The sequence below is a fragment of the Equus quagga genome, chromosome 3 (genome assembly GCF_021613505.1).
Source record: "Equus quagga isolate Etosha38 chromosome 3, UCLA_HA_Equagga_1.0, whole genome shotgun sequence".
Lineage (NCBI taxonomy): Eukaryota > Metazoa > Chordata > Mammalia > Perissodactyla > Equidae > Equus > Equus quagga.
The window spans coordinates 38,200,880-38,216,662 of record NC_060269.1 but is presented as its reverse complement, the minus strand read 5'-3'; the positions used below and the strand labels follow the sequence as shown (position 1 = coordinate 38,216,662).

General features: G+C 34.8%; 1 protein-coding gene across 4 annotated transcripts in view; it reads left to right on the top strand.

Annotated features, from left to right (window-relative positions):
- LRBA (LPS responsive beige-like anchor protein) overlaps nucleotides 1–15,783 on the top strand; it is a 710,247-nt gene that overhangs the window by 191,145 nt on the left and 503,319 nt on the right. For all 4 annotated transcript variants that reach the window (XM_046655938.1, XM_046655936.1, XM_046655939.1 and 1 more), the window contains exon 31: nucleotides 14,696–14,829. In XM_046655938.1, the coding sequence (XP_046511894.1) occupies nucleotides 14,696–14,829 (134 nt within the window). The remainder of the gene's footprint in view (nucleotides 1–14,695; nucleotides 14,830–15,783) is intronic.

Sequence of the window (15,783 nt, the reverse complement as noted above, 5' to 3'; positions counted from 1 at the left end):
TGTGTGTGTGTGTGTGTGTGTGTGTGTGTGTGTGTGTGTGTGTGTGTATGTGTGTATGTATATGTGTATGTATATATGCCATCACCAGTCTTCTTTATCCATTCATCCGTCTCTGGGCACTTGGATTGCTTCCATGTCTTGGCTCTTGTGAATAATGCTGCAATGAACATAGGGGTGCACAGGTCTCTTTGAATTGTTGATTTCAAGTTCTTTGGGTAAATACTCAGTAGTGGGATAGTGGGTCGTATGGTAGTTCTATTTTTAATTATTCTGAAATCTCCGTACTCTTTTCCATAGTGGCTGTACCAGTTTGCATGCCCACGAGCAGTGTATGAGGGTTCCCTTTTCTCCACACCCTCCCCAACATTTGTTGTTTTTTGTCTTAGTGATTATAGCCATTCTAACAGGTGTAAGGTGATATCTCAGTGTGGTTTTAATTTGCATTGCTCTGATGATTAGTGATGCTGAACATCTTTTCATGTGCCTGTTGGCCATCTGTGTATCTTCTTTGGAAGAATGTCTGTTCAGATCCTCTGCCCATTTTTTGATGGGGTTGTTTGCTTTTCTGTTGTTAGCTGTTTGAGTTCTTTATATATTTTGGAGATTAATATCTTGTCAGGTATATGATTTGCAAATATTTTCTCCCAGTTGGTAGATTGTCCTTTCATTTTGTTCCTGGTTTCCTTTGCTTTGCAGATGATCTTTAGTCTGATGAAGTCCCATTTGTCTATTTTTTCTTTTGTTTCCCTTGCCAAAGTAGATATGGTATTTGAAAAGATCCTTTTAAGACCGATGTCAAATAATGTACTTCCTATATTTTCTTCTAGGAGTTTTATGGTTTCATGTCTTACCTTCAAATCTTTAATCCATTTTGAGTTAGTTTTTGTGTATGACAAAAGATAATGGTCTACTTTCATTCTTTTGCATGTGGCTGTCTGGTTTTCCCAGCACCATTTATTGAAGAGACTTTCCTTTCTCCATTATATATTCTTAATTCCTTTGTTGAAGATTAGCTGTCTGTAGATGTTTGGTTTTATTTCTGGGCTTTTGGTTCTGTTCCATTGATCTGTTTGTTTTTGTAGCAGTACTACGCTGTTTTGATTACTATAGCTTTGTAGTATATTTTGAAGTCATGGATTATGCTGCCTCCAGCTTTGTTCTTTTTTCTCAGGAATATTTTAGCTGTTTGGGATCTTTTGTTGCCCTATATGAAGTTTAGGATTCTTTGTTCTATTTCCATAAAGATTGTCATTGGATTCTGATTGGGATTGCATTGAATCTGTAGATTGCTTTAGGTAGTATGGACATTTTACTAAATTTATTTTTCCAATCCATATGCATGGAATATCTTTCCATTTCTTTATGTCATCATCGATTTCTTTCAATAGTGTCTTATAGTTTTCATTGTATGGGTCTCTCACCTCCTTGGTTAAATCTATTCTTAGATATTTTATTCTTTTTGTTGCAGTTATAAATAGGATTGTATTCTCGAGTTCTCTTTCAGGTAGTTTGTTATTAGAGTGTAGAAATGCAAAAGTTGGTTTTGTACCCTGCAACTTTGCTGTTGTTGTGATTTCTAATAGTTTTCCCATGGATTCTTTATAGTATTCTATATATTAAATCATGTTGTCTGCAAACAGCAAGAGTTTCATTTCTTCCTTGCCAATTTGGATACACTTTTATTTCTTTTTCTTGTCTAATTGCTCTGACCAAAACCTCCAGTACTATGTCGAATAAGAGTGGTGAGAGTGGGCACCCTTGTCTTGTTCTTGTTCTCAGAGGAATGCCTTTCAGTTTTTCCCTGTTGAGTATGATGTTGGCTGTGGGTTTGCCATATATGGCCTTTATTATGTTGAGGTTCTTTCCTTCTATACCCATTTTATTGAGAAGTTTTATCATAAATTGATTTGGATCTTGTCAAATGCTTTCTCTGCATCTGTTGAGATGATCATGTGGTTTTTATCCCTCATTTTTTAATGTGTGTATCACGTAGATTGATTTGTGCATGTTGAACCATCCTGCGTCCCTGGTACAAATCCCATTTTATCATGGTTTATGATCCTTCTTCTTCTTCTTCTTCTTTTTTTTTTGGTGAGGAAGATTGGCCCTAAGCTAACATCTGTTGCCAATCTCCCTCTTTGTTTTATTTTCTTCCCAAAGCCCCAGTACACAGTTGTATACCCTAGTTGTAAATCATTCTGGTTCTTCCATGTGGGTTGCTGCCACAGCATGGCTTGATGAGCAGTATGTAGGTCCATGCCCAGGATCTGAACCAGTGAACCTCAGGCTGCCGAAGCAGAGCATGTGGACTTAATCACTCGACCATGGAGTGGCTGGCCCTGTATGATCCTTTCAATGTATTGCTGTGTTCAGTTTACCAATATTTTCCTGAGCATTTTGCATCTATGTTCATCAGTGATATTGGCCTGTTATTTTCCTTCTTTGTGTTGTCCTTATCTAGCTTTGGGATCTGGATCATGTTGGCCTCAGAAAATGTGTTAGGGAGTGTTGCATCTTCAATATTTTGGAATAATTTGAGAAGGATAGGTATTAAATCTTCTTTAAATGTTTGGTAGAATTCTCCAGAGAAGCCATCTGGTCCTGGACTTTTATCTTTTGGGAGGTTTTTGATTACCATTTCAATCTCTTTACTTGTGATTGGTCTATTCAGATTCTGTATTTCTTCTTAATTCAGTTTTGGGAGGTTGTATGAATCTAAGAATTTATCCATTTCTTCTAGATTGTCCAATTTGTTTGCATATAGTTTTTCATAATATTCTCTTATCATCCTTTGTATTTCTGTGGTGTCCATTGTAATTTCTCCTCATTCATTTCTAATTTTGTCTATTTGAGCCTTTTCTTTTTTTCTTACTGAGTTTGGCTAAGGGTTTGTCAATTTTGTTTATCTTCTCAAAGAATCTGTTTTTGGTTTCACTGATCCTTTCTACTGTATATTTGGTTACAATTTCATTTATTTCTTCTCTAATTTTTATCATTTCCTCCTTCTGGTGACTTTGGGTTTTGTTTGTTCTTCCTTTTCTAATTCTGTTAGGTGTAATTTAAGATTGCTTATTTGAGATTCTTCTTGTTTGTTAAGGTGGGTCTGTATTGCCATGAATTTCCCTCTTAGGGCCACTTTTGCTGCATCCCATATAAGCTGGTATGGTGTATTTTCATTTGTCTCCAGATATTTTTTAATTTCTTCTTTAGTTTCTTCAGTGATCTCTTGGTTGTTCAGTAGCATGTTGTTTAGTCTCCACATATTTGTCACTTTCCCAGCTTTTTTCTTGCAGTTGATTTCTGGTTTCATAACAGTGTGCTCAGGAAAGATGCTTGCTATGATTTCAATCTTCTTAAATTTATTGAGGCTTACCTTGTTTGCTAGCATAACGTCTATCTTTGAGAATGTTTCCTGTGCACCTGAGAATTTATTCTGCTGTTTTTGGATGGAGTGTTCTATATATATATATCTGTTAAGTCTATGCAGTCTAGTTTTTCATTTAATTATGTTATTTCCTTGTTGGCTTTCTGTCTGGATGATCTATCTGTTGATGTAAGTGGGGTGTTAAGGTCTCGTACTATTATTGTGTTGTTAATATTTCCTTTTAGGTTTGTTAATAGTTCATTTATATACTTTGGTGCTCCTGTGTTGGGTGTATATATATTTATAATTGTTATGTCTTCTTGGTGGAGTGTCCCTTTTATCATTATATACTGCCCCTCTTTGTCTCTCCTTACCTGTTTTGTCTTGAAGTGTATTTTGTCTGATATAATTTTGGCAACACCTGGTTTCTTTTGTTTGCCATTAGCTTAGAGTATCATCTTCCATCCCTTCACTCTGAGCCTGTGTTTGTCTTTGAGGCTGAGATGTGTTTCCTTGAGGCAGCATATTTTTGGGTCTTGTTTTTTAATCCATCTAGCCACTGTGTGTCTTTTGATTGGAGAATTCAAACCATTTACAGTTAGAGTCATTATTGGTATATAAGGTGTTAACGCTGCCATTTTATCACTTGTCTTCCAGTTCTATGTTTCACTTGTTTCTCATCCAGTGTACTTCAGACTGCCAATCCAGTTTGGTAGTTCTCTATGATGCTTTTCTCTTTATTTATCATGTGTGTCTCTTTTCTGATTATTTGTTTAGTGGTTACCATGAGGTTTGTATAAAACATCTCAGAAATGAGATAGTCCATTCTCTGATAGCTTCTTCTTTTCTTAGTCCAAGTAGGTTCCATCCCTTACCTCTCCCCCTTCTAAGTTATTGTTGTCTCAACTTACTCCGTTTTGTTTTGCGAGTCTGTGGTTAAAATGACAAGATTATAGTTATTTTTAATGTTTTCCTTCCCTTTATTTTTAGTGTTATAATTAAGTGTTAGCTAACCTGTTCTGATAGAGAGCTTCAATTTTCTGATTTTGTCTGCCTATTATCTCCTTGCTCAGGGCTTTGTAAACCATTTGTTTTCTTTCTTTTTATTTTGGTGAGGAAGATTGGTCCTGAGCTAACATCTGTTGCCAATCTTCCTCTTTTTGCTTGAGGATTATTGTCCCAGAGCTAACATCCATGCCAGTCCTCCTGTATTTTATATGTGGGATGCTGACACAGGATGGCTAGATGAGTGGTGTGTTGGTTGCACCTGGGATCCGAACCTGTGAATCCCAGGCTGCCAAATTGGAGTGCGTGAACTTAACCACTATGCCACTGGCCCAGCTCCAAACAATTTCTTTCTTTTTTCAAGTATGAGGACTTTTCTTGAGCATTTCTTGGCAGGGGGTGGGGAGTGTCCTGTGGTGATGAACTCCCTCATCCTTTCTTTGTCTGGGAATGTTTTTATTTCTCCATATCATATGTAAAGGATATTTTTGTTGGATAGAGTATTCTTGGCTGAAAGTTTTTGAATATATCTTTCTACTCTCTCCAGCCTGTAAGGTTTCTGCTGAGAACTCCACTGAAAGCCTGATAGGGGGTTCCTTTGAATCTTATTTTCTTCTGCCTTGGTACCCTTAATATTTTTTCTTTGTCATTGGCTTTTGCCAGTTTTACTACTGCCTTGGTGAAGGTCTTTTTACATTGATGAAAATTAGGAGTTCAATTCTACTTGGAATTCCAGTTCCTTTCCCAGGTTTGGGAAGCTCTCAGCTATTATTCCTTTGAACAAGCTTTCTGCTCCTTTTCCCCTCTCTTTACCCTCTTGAATAACTATACTCCTTATGTTGCATTTCCTAATTGAGTTGGATATTTTTCAGAGAATTTCTTCATTTCTTTTTAGTCTTAGTTCTTTCTCCTCCTGCATCTGACGCATTCCTTTATTTCTGTCCTTCACATTGCTAATTCTGTCCTCCATCATATCAGCTGTGTTATTCAAGGACTCCAGATTTTTCTTTATCTCACACGTTGTGTTTTTCATCTCCAACATTTCAGATTGGTTTTTCTTTATAGTTTCAATCTCTTATGTGGAGAATTCGCTCTGTTCATTAATTTTTTTTCTTGATTTCATGGAACTGCTTCTCTTAATTTTCTTGTAACTCTTTGAGTTTTTTTTATGATAGCTATTTCAAATTCTCTGTCATTTAGATTGTAAATTTCTGTGCCTCCAGGATGGATTTCTGGGAGCTTGTCATTTTCCTTGTGGTCTGGAGTATTAATATACCTCCTCCTATTGTTTGCTGGGGTTGATTTGTATCTTTGCATATTGGTGGTAGCTGGTTACAGATTTGACCTCCCACCACTGCCAGGGTTGGTGGGCGGAGGAGCTTTATATTCTGAGCTTGCTGTTATCTGTGGCATCTGTGCCTGTCCTTTGGAATCTGTGCTGACAGGGCCTGTCTTCGATTGCTCTCTCACAGCTTCTGGTTTGCTAATGCATGTGCAGGCACCCAGGTGGAGGTCCCTTGCTCTTGCTGACTGGCTTAGCTGGTGTGCTGGCTGGGGGAATGGGTGCTTTCTTTCACTTGTGTGATCCAGAGCTCGTTCATGCTCTGCCTTCCTGGGTGCTGCCGTGACGAAGACACTCCCACAATAGGTTATCCTCCTCTGTGTGGAGCTTTCCCATGGCCTGGAGGCAATTTGGAGAGCAAAGGCATTCATGTGGAGAGCTCTCCCTCCCCACTCTCCTCTCAGAGCTGCGCACAGTCTCGCACTCTTCATCACTGCCAGGGAAGGAGAGGAGATCCCTTTACCTCCTTCCACTTCCTCCCAGTGGGTCCAGCACCTCCACCTTCAGACATTTGGCTGTGTGCGTCTCTCAGACATCTATTGTGTGAATGTCCTCTGTTGTTTTGTGAATGTCCTTTTCATTATACTTTAGAGGGAAGAGTCTAAGGGAACAACTCACTCCGCCATGATGCTGATGTCACTCCCAAAAAATCAATATTTCTATCTGGAAATAAACTCTAACTTATAGAATAGTTACCAGTTAAAAGAACTTTTATTTTTCCTGAGTCCTTTGAAAGGAAGTTGATAGAATACTCCATCCCCTTTGAATATTTTATTGTATGTTTTGTATATAACTACAATACATTCATCAAAATAAGGAAATTAACATTGATGTAATATTACCTTCTAATCTTCAAACAGCTTTCATGTTTCATGAATTGTGTCAATACTATTTATAGTAGAAAGATCCAGTTCAGACTTATGTGTTCTATTTTGTTGTATCTCTTTATTCTCCTTCAGTCTGTTCTTCCAGATTCTCTTCAGTCTGTTCTTTAGTCCTTCCTTGAATGTAATGATCTTAACACTTTAGAAGATGATAGCCCAGCTGTTTTATAGAATGTTCCTCAGTTTACAGTTTTCTACTATTTCCTCAGGATTGGATGCAAGTTAATACATCTTTGGCAGGAATATCACTATTGACACTATTTCTTCTTGTTGCACTCTAACAAGTGGCACATAGTTTTATTTCATTACTGATGTTCTTTCTGATCATTTATCAAAATGGTATTTTTTAGGTTTCTTCACTGTTAAGGTAGTCCTTGTAAAGAGGTACTGTATGAAACTCTTATCATCCTCATTAAATGAATTCAATTCATTCATTGTGTGGCCTTATGGTTTGCTATTTTGCTCAATGGGTTATAATCTGTTATTGTTCTTATCATTTATGTTAGTAGTCAAATTGTCTCTTATTTGGCCAGTGGGATTCCTTTCCAGTTGTCTTCTGTTTTGTTTTAACATATCCTCATCATAATTTATCTGTTTGGTGGTTGTTTATTCCTTTGTGTCTCCTGTTTTCTTTATTTCCTCTCATCTCCTAGTTTTCTACTTCAGACTTGCTGTAGATTGGCATATTAGACATTCAAGCAGGTTAAAATATTTATGATAATTAAGGTACTCTGAAACAACACAGGGAATATGAAGTTTTAATGGAGGATCTTTTTGTCATCATCCTGTGTCATCTCGTACCCTCTACCTCTCTTTAAAGGTTAAGTGAATGTCTTGGAGTGATGCGATTGACAGAGTCCAAATTCGAGATAAATACCGTATTGGTGTATCTTTAAAGTGACAGTGTAGTTATTGTGGCTGCTAGATTGAAATTTCTTTTCCTTTTTTTTTTAATAGACTTTATATTATTGGAATTAAAACCTTGACTCTAGAAATCAGACAAAACTGAGTTTGAATTCTGGCTTTATCACTTATTAGTGAATTTGAACAAGTCACCTCATCCGCCTTAAGCTCAATTTCCTTATCCTCAAATTGTGTAATATTATACAGCCATTAAAGAGAAGAAAAGCAGAACAATATGTATTGATGTGAAATTGTATTGAAGATATATTAATCTATAGCACTTAGCATGAAGAAATCACAATAAATGTCAACTTAGCTATCATATCTGACGAGACATTCAGTCACTGCTACTGTCTGTTGTGTGGCTATATAAACACTTAAGTATCTGGAATACAAATACAGATAAAAAGATTATATTCCCAGTATATACATTTGATGCTAACAAATCAAAAAATTTCTAATCTGCTAGAAAGATTGACAAATGACAGGAACAGGTATTTCATATAAGAAGAGAAATACTGTTAATATGCGAATATGTAAGGATGGTTTACATCACTAATAAGGAAATAAATATTAAAATAACAGTGAGATAATTTCCTCTGGTTAAATTGGCAGAGATTTAACAAATGATACCTAGTGTTAATGAGGGTATGAAGAAACATTTTTATATTGTTGACAGGGCATAGTGGCACAATTTTTTGAGAGAAAATTGGTGGTATTAATTAAAATTTAAAATATGTAAACTTAATTACACCTCTAGAAGTTTATGCAGAAGATACTTGCAAGAATAAAATGTTTTCTGCAAGAAGAATTTCATAATTAAGCTTATACCTATTGAGTTTTTACCCTGTAAATGTCTGCTTTAAATACATTTTTTGAATAGATAGATTGGTAGGTGGATAGATAGATACTTTTATTCTTACTTTACAGGTGAAGAAACTGAGGCACAGGACAATTAAGTAATTAGCTTAAGCTCTTATGCTTATAATTAGTCGAGCTAAGATTTGATGGCCCACTGACTGTAGACTCTGTAATTTGGCTGTGCTATGCAAACATAGTTGCCAATTATGAAGGATTAGTTACATGTGTTATTTTTTATACATATAGTAAATACTATGCAGCCATTAAAGAGAGAAAACAAAACACTATGTATTGATGTAAAATTGAAGATATATTATTAAATGAAAAAATAGTGTACAAAATAGTTTGGAATTTATAATCTTTAAAGATTTTATTTTTTCCTTTTTCTCCCCAAAGCCCCCCCGTACATAGTTGTGTATTCTTCGTTGTGGGTTCTTCTAGTTGTGGCATGTGGGACGCTGCCTCAGCGTGGTCTGACGAGCAGTGCCATGTCCGCGCCCAGGATTCGAACCAACGAAACACTGGGCCGCCTGCAGCGGAGCGCGCGAACTTAACCACTCGGCCACGGGGCCAGCCCCTGGAATTTATACTCTTTAAAAGAATATATGTTCATATGTTCCTCAAAAAGTATAAGTCAAACTGTTAATAAAAATGGCTATATTTTGGGGGTGGGAAGAGGTGTAAATGTTGCTTTTTATCTCAATTTTTATAATTGTTTAAATTTATATTAATCTTAGATTGACTAATCAGAAATATTTAAGTGAGGATAGATTTTTAAATTTAATATATCTTACTAATACTCAAAGAAATTTGTTTCCTTATAAATGCCTAAATTTATATTTTGGCATTTATTTCTTTTTAAATAGTGTAGAAATTCAATCTATGCCTCAGTGATGCCTTCACTTGGTAGGTTATGAACTCTGGAAACCATGTGTAGTAATACATTTTAAAGGGTTTATTGAAATAGAAAACAGAGGAATTTTGGTGATAGCATTTTTTAGGATTTTTTTGCAACTTACATATCTGGTATGCATTTTACATACTGTCCGTGGCAAGCAAACGGCTCTGTTCTTTTCCCCTCTCTTTTTCTTAGCCAGAGACACCTTTTGAAAAACTTTCCATGCCGCTGTAGACCAGTGAAATATCTTTGGGAATTTCAAAGCATCCCTCTGATCATGTATTTATCTCTGGAATGCTTTGTCAGAAATCACAACTCTCTTCATATCTTAAGAATTATCAACTCCCAAGCAATAGCTGGAAAGTTTAGAGTAACAGCTACATGAGTAGAACCTTGCTGAAAGGCTGCCAGGTTGTGAGCCTTTGTGGATGGCAAGGTATTTGTGTTCATTCGCATGACAAAATTCTTGCTCTTATCTAATTTGAAGATCCTCTCTGGTGATTAGTGGATGCCAGGGATTTATCTTGATACAGTTCAAGGGCTTGCCTGGGGTTTCAACTGGATCCTTAGGGACTAAAGTGATAGGCTTGAAATGCTCTTTTCTCCTTTAGAAAACTATTTGTATGTTAACCAAAATAGCATTTATGTGAAAGTTTGTGACATTTGAAACTGATAGGATTCTGAAATGGAACTTCTGAACCTTAGTGATCTGGAAGACAATGTTGCTCTTTGTCTGTTGTTAATAAATAAAAAGAAACTTAAACTTTTTTTAATAAAAAAAAAGCCTCCATAGTTCATGTAAAAAGAAAAAGTCAACACTTTCTGTATGTGGAACCTTAATTACTTCTTTCTCATCTGTAGAATGGAGATAATAGTATGTAGTACTTACCTCACAGATTCTTGTAAATATAAGTAAGATAATTCGTGTATGTCCTTAGCATAGTGCTTCACAAATGGTAACTGTTCATTAAAGTTAGTTTGTACAGAAAAAAAACTATAATATGTAAAATTTTATACTTTAATATTTGTTTTTTAATTGACAGTTTGGAAAAATAGCTTGCATAACTAAAAGACATACTTGTCTTCCAAATTCTTTATCACAAAAAGTTTGAAGTGCTTTTTGTTAAAATTGTGGCAGATATTAAAAAAATCAGAGTTATTTGTTTCTTAAATATTCAGAAGGATTTCAGTTTGTCTCTTGAATAGAAATTTAAGCTATAGCCTGAGAACAATGCCAGAAATATCCCTAACATGTTGCCTGGCATACAGGCTCTCACAGTCGTGCCAAATGCATGTTGCATTTTCTTTGTGTTTTCAAAGGCATTTTATAAAAATGTGAAATGCTTAGTTACTTGCATGATCAGTTTTGAGTAGTGGTGAATTTAAATTTCTAGATTATTTTCAAAACTTTAGAATGCTTTACTAGTTTAGATTTACACTTAGATACATATGTGATAAATATGATAGCTTAAAGATCGTTTTTGTTGAAGATTTTAGTCTTTTACATGAAAACTTTTGTTAAACAGTTGGTAAAGAGAATAAAAATACCCTGAAATCTGCCTACTGCTTGATGTCCTTTTAATTGGATCATTATGACTTTGAAGTTTCTGTTTTTATGTGACCCAGAGCTGAAGTGTTATTATGTTAATTCTTCAGAAATGATTTGAATCACTCAATGAGTTTGGAAATTGGTTGACTTTATTTCTCTGTTCTGTACTAAGTACGTAGCTGGGCTAAAAGTGCAACTTTTTCCATTTGTGAGCAGACGTAATTTGTATTTTAGTAGTAGCACATGCATAATTTTTTTTTTTTCAAGATTGGCACCTGGGCTAACAACTGTTGCCAATTTTTTTTTTTTTTTCTGTTTTTTCCCCCCCAACCCCCCCCCCCCCCCCCCAGTACACAGTTGTATATCTTAGTTGCATGTCCTTCTAGTTGTGGGATGTGGGACGCTGCCTCAGTGTGGCCTCACGAGCGGTGCCATGTCTGTGCCCAGGTTCTGAACCCTGGGCTGCCGCAGTGGAGCGCGCGAACCTAACCACTCGGCCATGGAGCCGGCCCCAGCACATGCATAATTTTATATCTTGGAAATCTTTATTACCATTGCTTGTCGATGATTATAATATAGAATTATGTTTAAATGTTAATATGATTGTGGTGATGGTTGCACAACTTTGTGAACATACTATTTTACACTTTAAAGGAGTGAATTGTATGATATGTGAATTATATCTCAATAAAACTTAAAAAAAAGGTCAATATGAGGAAACAGTTCAAATTAGAGGCTCTTGTTTAGACAAAACTGGAATTGTAGGGCAGTTCTGCCGTTTACTTCACAAATGAGTTTATCTTCCTGAACTTTGCTTTTTTAGTTTTTAAAATGAAAGTAATATGTATGTTAAGATTGCTTTGAGAATTGATGTATAATTCTTGGCGTATTGTCAGTGCTTAATCATAGCAACTATTAATAATTTATGTTTATATAATAGGATTGTGTGGGAGCACAAAGAAAGTGCCTTATGGACTTTGACTTGGGGAGTCTGGAGAGGCCTTTGGGCAAGGTTTTGGAAAATGAGAAGGAAGTTTGCTGGCAAGCAGGACTAAGAGGAAGGCATCTTGGCAGAGGAATAGCATATATGAAGGGTTGGACTTGTGAAGTAATATACATGTTCAGGAACCCTAAGAGCATATTTGCAGGAGTGTGTGAAGAATGCTGGGTTAAATGTAAATTCACATAGCATGTCACACTTCAGATGTCCCAGGAATGAGAATATGTGAAAGACCTTGGAGAATATTTACTGAACTGAAATAAAGAATAGGTATTCATGATTAAAAGCATTAATGGCAGTAGTTTAAAGGATTAAAAATGAGGTCAAGTTCTTTTGTTATTTTTGATTAATGATGCCATCTTGGACAAATAGAGATTGTGCATATCATGGAACATCTGGACTGTAGTAAATTTTTTCTATTACCAGTTTTCCAACATTTTCTTATGAAAATGTTCAAACATCTAGAGAAGTTGAAAGAATTGTACAATGAACACCTTATAGACTCATCATTGAGATTCTGCAGTTAGCCTTAAACTCAGTTTACTTCATCATTTAATTCTCCATATATCCATCCCTCTATCAGTCCATCTTATTTTTTCCATGCCTTTCAAAGTAAGGTGTAGATGTCAATTCACTTCACTCTTAAACATTTCAGCATGCAGATGTCTAACTATAGATCGGTAGTTTTTTAAGGTAAAATATACATTCAGTGCAAGGCACAAATCTTAAATGTACCGTTTGTTGAGTTTTGACAAATTTATATACCTGTGTAACCCAAATCCTCAATCATGGTATCATCAGTGTTGAAAGTTCCCTCATGTTCCTAGCCAATCCTCTCACCATCCCGCAGAGGCAATTATTGTTCTCATTTTTTTCTACCATAGATTAGGTTTATCTTTTCTAGAACTCCATGTAAAGTGAGATACAAAGTTTGTGTTTTTCTGTATAAAGCTTCCTTCACTCGACATAACGCTTTTGAGATTCATCCATGTTAGGTTTATCAGTAATTTGTTTCTTTTTGTTGCTAAATATTATTCCATTGTATAAGCGTACTGCCACATTTGTTCATTTTTCTGCTTAAAGGATTCTGGGATATTTCCAGTTTTTGATTATTATAAATAAAGCCTCTCTGAACATTCTTGTACACATTTTTTGTGGGCATATGTTATGTTGAAGAAGTTCTAAGGGTGGAATTGCTGGTGCATAGGATAGGTTTTTGTCTTAAATTTCAATTATGGAAAAAACAATTTCACTTTTCTAAATAGTATTTTCTATTGCTTCTGTTAGTACTTACCTATTGTATGAGTGAACTAGATCTTGCTGGTTCTTTCCTGAACAAATGTGAAAGTAAATTCTCCATATTTCTTCTCCCCTCCTCCACAAAAAGTAGGTTGCTAGGGAATAGGTAGCTAGAGATTTTCTTAAATAATAGGCTTGTAAATTTCTGCCTAAAGTAGAAAATATACAAATTACATTTTGTATTTTCTGAGTGTACCACTGGCACACACATACATACAGTAACACACACAGGGGTCATATCTACTCGCCCTAAAGTCAATAATCTTCATCTGATATAAGCTACCATGATTTAAGCACACCATTTTGGATTGAGGGCTCAGGTGGCTGTTGCTTCTATTTTTTAGTGTATAGTTAACATTGGCAGTCACCCTTATAATGATGTGACACCAGCTACCCCCAAGTACATTGAATAAGCCATGCCTAGCACAAGAGAACTTGATTTAATTGGCAACAGTGTTGGCTGTCGCATGGTAGGCACTGAAGTAAAACAGAACCTCTTTTGCTTTGCGTTATCTCTTTTTGATATAACAACAAAAACAAAATGTATTTTTAAAGTACTGGAATTATGTAATTTTCACTTTTGAATACATTTATTGAGATAAAGTATCTAAATAACTTTATTTAGAAACTGAATACTTTAAAGCTGTTAAGGGAATACTTGAAGCTTGCAGTTACAATATTGTCAACAAAAGACGTGATTAAATAAATTGAATGTTGAAGACTTTAGGCTTATGGTTAACACCAGGTAATTAAAAGTAAGCACTGCTGTGGGAGTGCATTATATATCAGCTGTCCTCTTTACCTCATTAACTGGGTTTTGCATGTTTATGGAGCTAACTTCAATTAAAAATGCCTTTTAAGTTATGCCTAATAAGGTCTTTTAGTTACTATTTTGGTATAAAGTATTACACTTTAATTGAAATTGGTGTATCGTAAATAGCCATGTTAGAATAATACACAAGATGAACAAATTTGATTATTTGATATTTTTGCATCTAGCTTTTTTATACCTGTGCATTGTTTTTTCTATATAGTATTATCAAAAGACAGTGTTTGGGCATTAAAAAATACTTGGGTTGTATACATGTTAAAAAATTGTTTATCTCTGCATTTTTTACTTTATAAGATTTCTAAGGGTTTATGATTTCAAATTAGCAGCACTTTAAAATCCTTCTAGAAACATGTTGAGTTTTCTGCTTCAATTCTGAGGTTAAGAAAATGGTACTACTTTTTCATTTTAGTGACAGAATTCCTTTTTTATATACCTTTGGATATATTTTATTTGTTGGATAATTAAAGATGATCCTAAATTTAAATAATATTATATAGTAAATATGTGTAAATGTTAAAATGGATAATTGTATTTCCATAGAACATTGTCTTGATTCTAAAAAAAAATGAAATGCAGATATGTGTGAACACCACTGAAGAGATTTCTTATTGAGAGAATATTCTAAATTGTACATCAAAATAGAGATAACAAAGAAAACTAGAAAAAGAAGTTAGTTTCCTACTTTCTATTTTGAAATTCCTGTAATTAACTTGAATTATTGTCTGTATTTTATAGTCTGTTTACTTTCTTTATTACAGAAGTGTCATCATTGCAACAAAAAAATCAGCAGTGTTACCTTCCACGCTTACTACAAGTATACCTACCAATGTTGTCAGCGTGGTTTCTTCAGTAGATTCAGCCCAAGCCTCAGATGTGGGAGGAGAATCACCTGGTGAGTTAGTTCTTAGTGATTGCAACAAAAAAGTTTTTAGATCCCATTTTAGCAAAGCTTAGGATTTTTGGTAAAGTTAAAAGTTTTATTAAGCATGTTATAAATAATTATGCTTTTATATTATACTGTTGATTGTTTAATAATTTTCTGAATAAATTTGAGTAATATCAAATAAATCAGGAATTTCAGTATTTTTCTCCACTTAATCGTAGGTGTATGACAGATTGGATGCTGCTGGTTAAGTGGGTAAATGCATAGGAATGATACTTTTTTTCCTTTTTCTGCACTTGAGAAGATTTGTATAGATAGTGATTTATATAAGAAAGTTTTGGTGACATTTGGTCTTTAATCTGGTTATCAGTTGTCAAATGTTTATGTAGTGTCCAGTACTTTGTTTTCTCTTGTTTATTTTTCTGAATTAGAGACTTGGAAAGGGAATGCTGACCTCAAGTATATCACTATTCTAGCATTAATCATAATAGTTCAGTAAGTCTTACTACAATTTGATGTTTGCCCATCTCTCTTTCTGTATTCCTTCCAAGTGTAAAAGCCTTTTGGTGCATATATATATATGGGTGTAATATCTAAGTCCCTAGATGTTGACTGAAGTTTAGTGGTAATACCAGGTAAAATTGAAGACTATGTGATATTTAAATGACCAAGTTAGGACAAAGGGGATATTATTTTATATTCATAGTTTTTTTCTAAATATGCTGTTTCATTAAAAAAAAAAATCCCAAAAACAACTAGTTCGTATATACCCCCAAAGATTCATTCTTCTACTCTAGAATGAGATTAATGAAAAGTAAAAGGAATTTTGAAAGAATGAGTAGGTAGATTATATTAAAATCAGAAATAATGTTTTTCTTTCATCTTTTGGGATGTCTCAGGCCTATCTGCTGTTCTCCCTTTATTTGGTAAACTAGTATATCTCAGAGAGTTTTGCTTTAACTT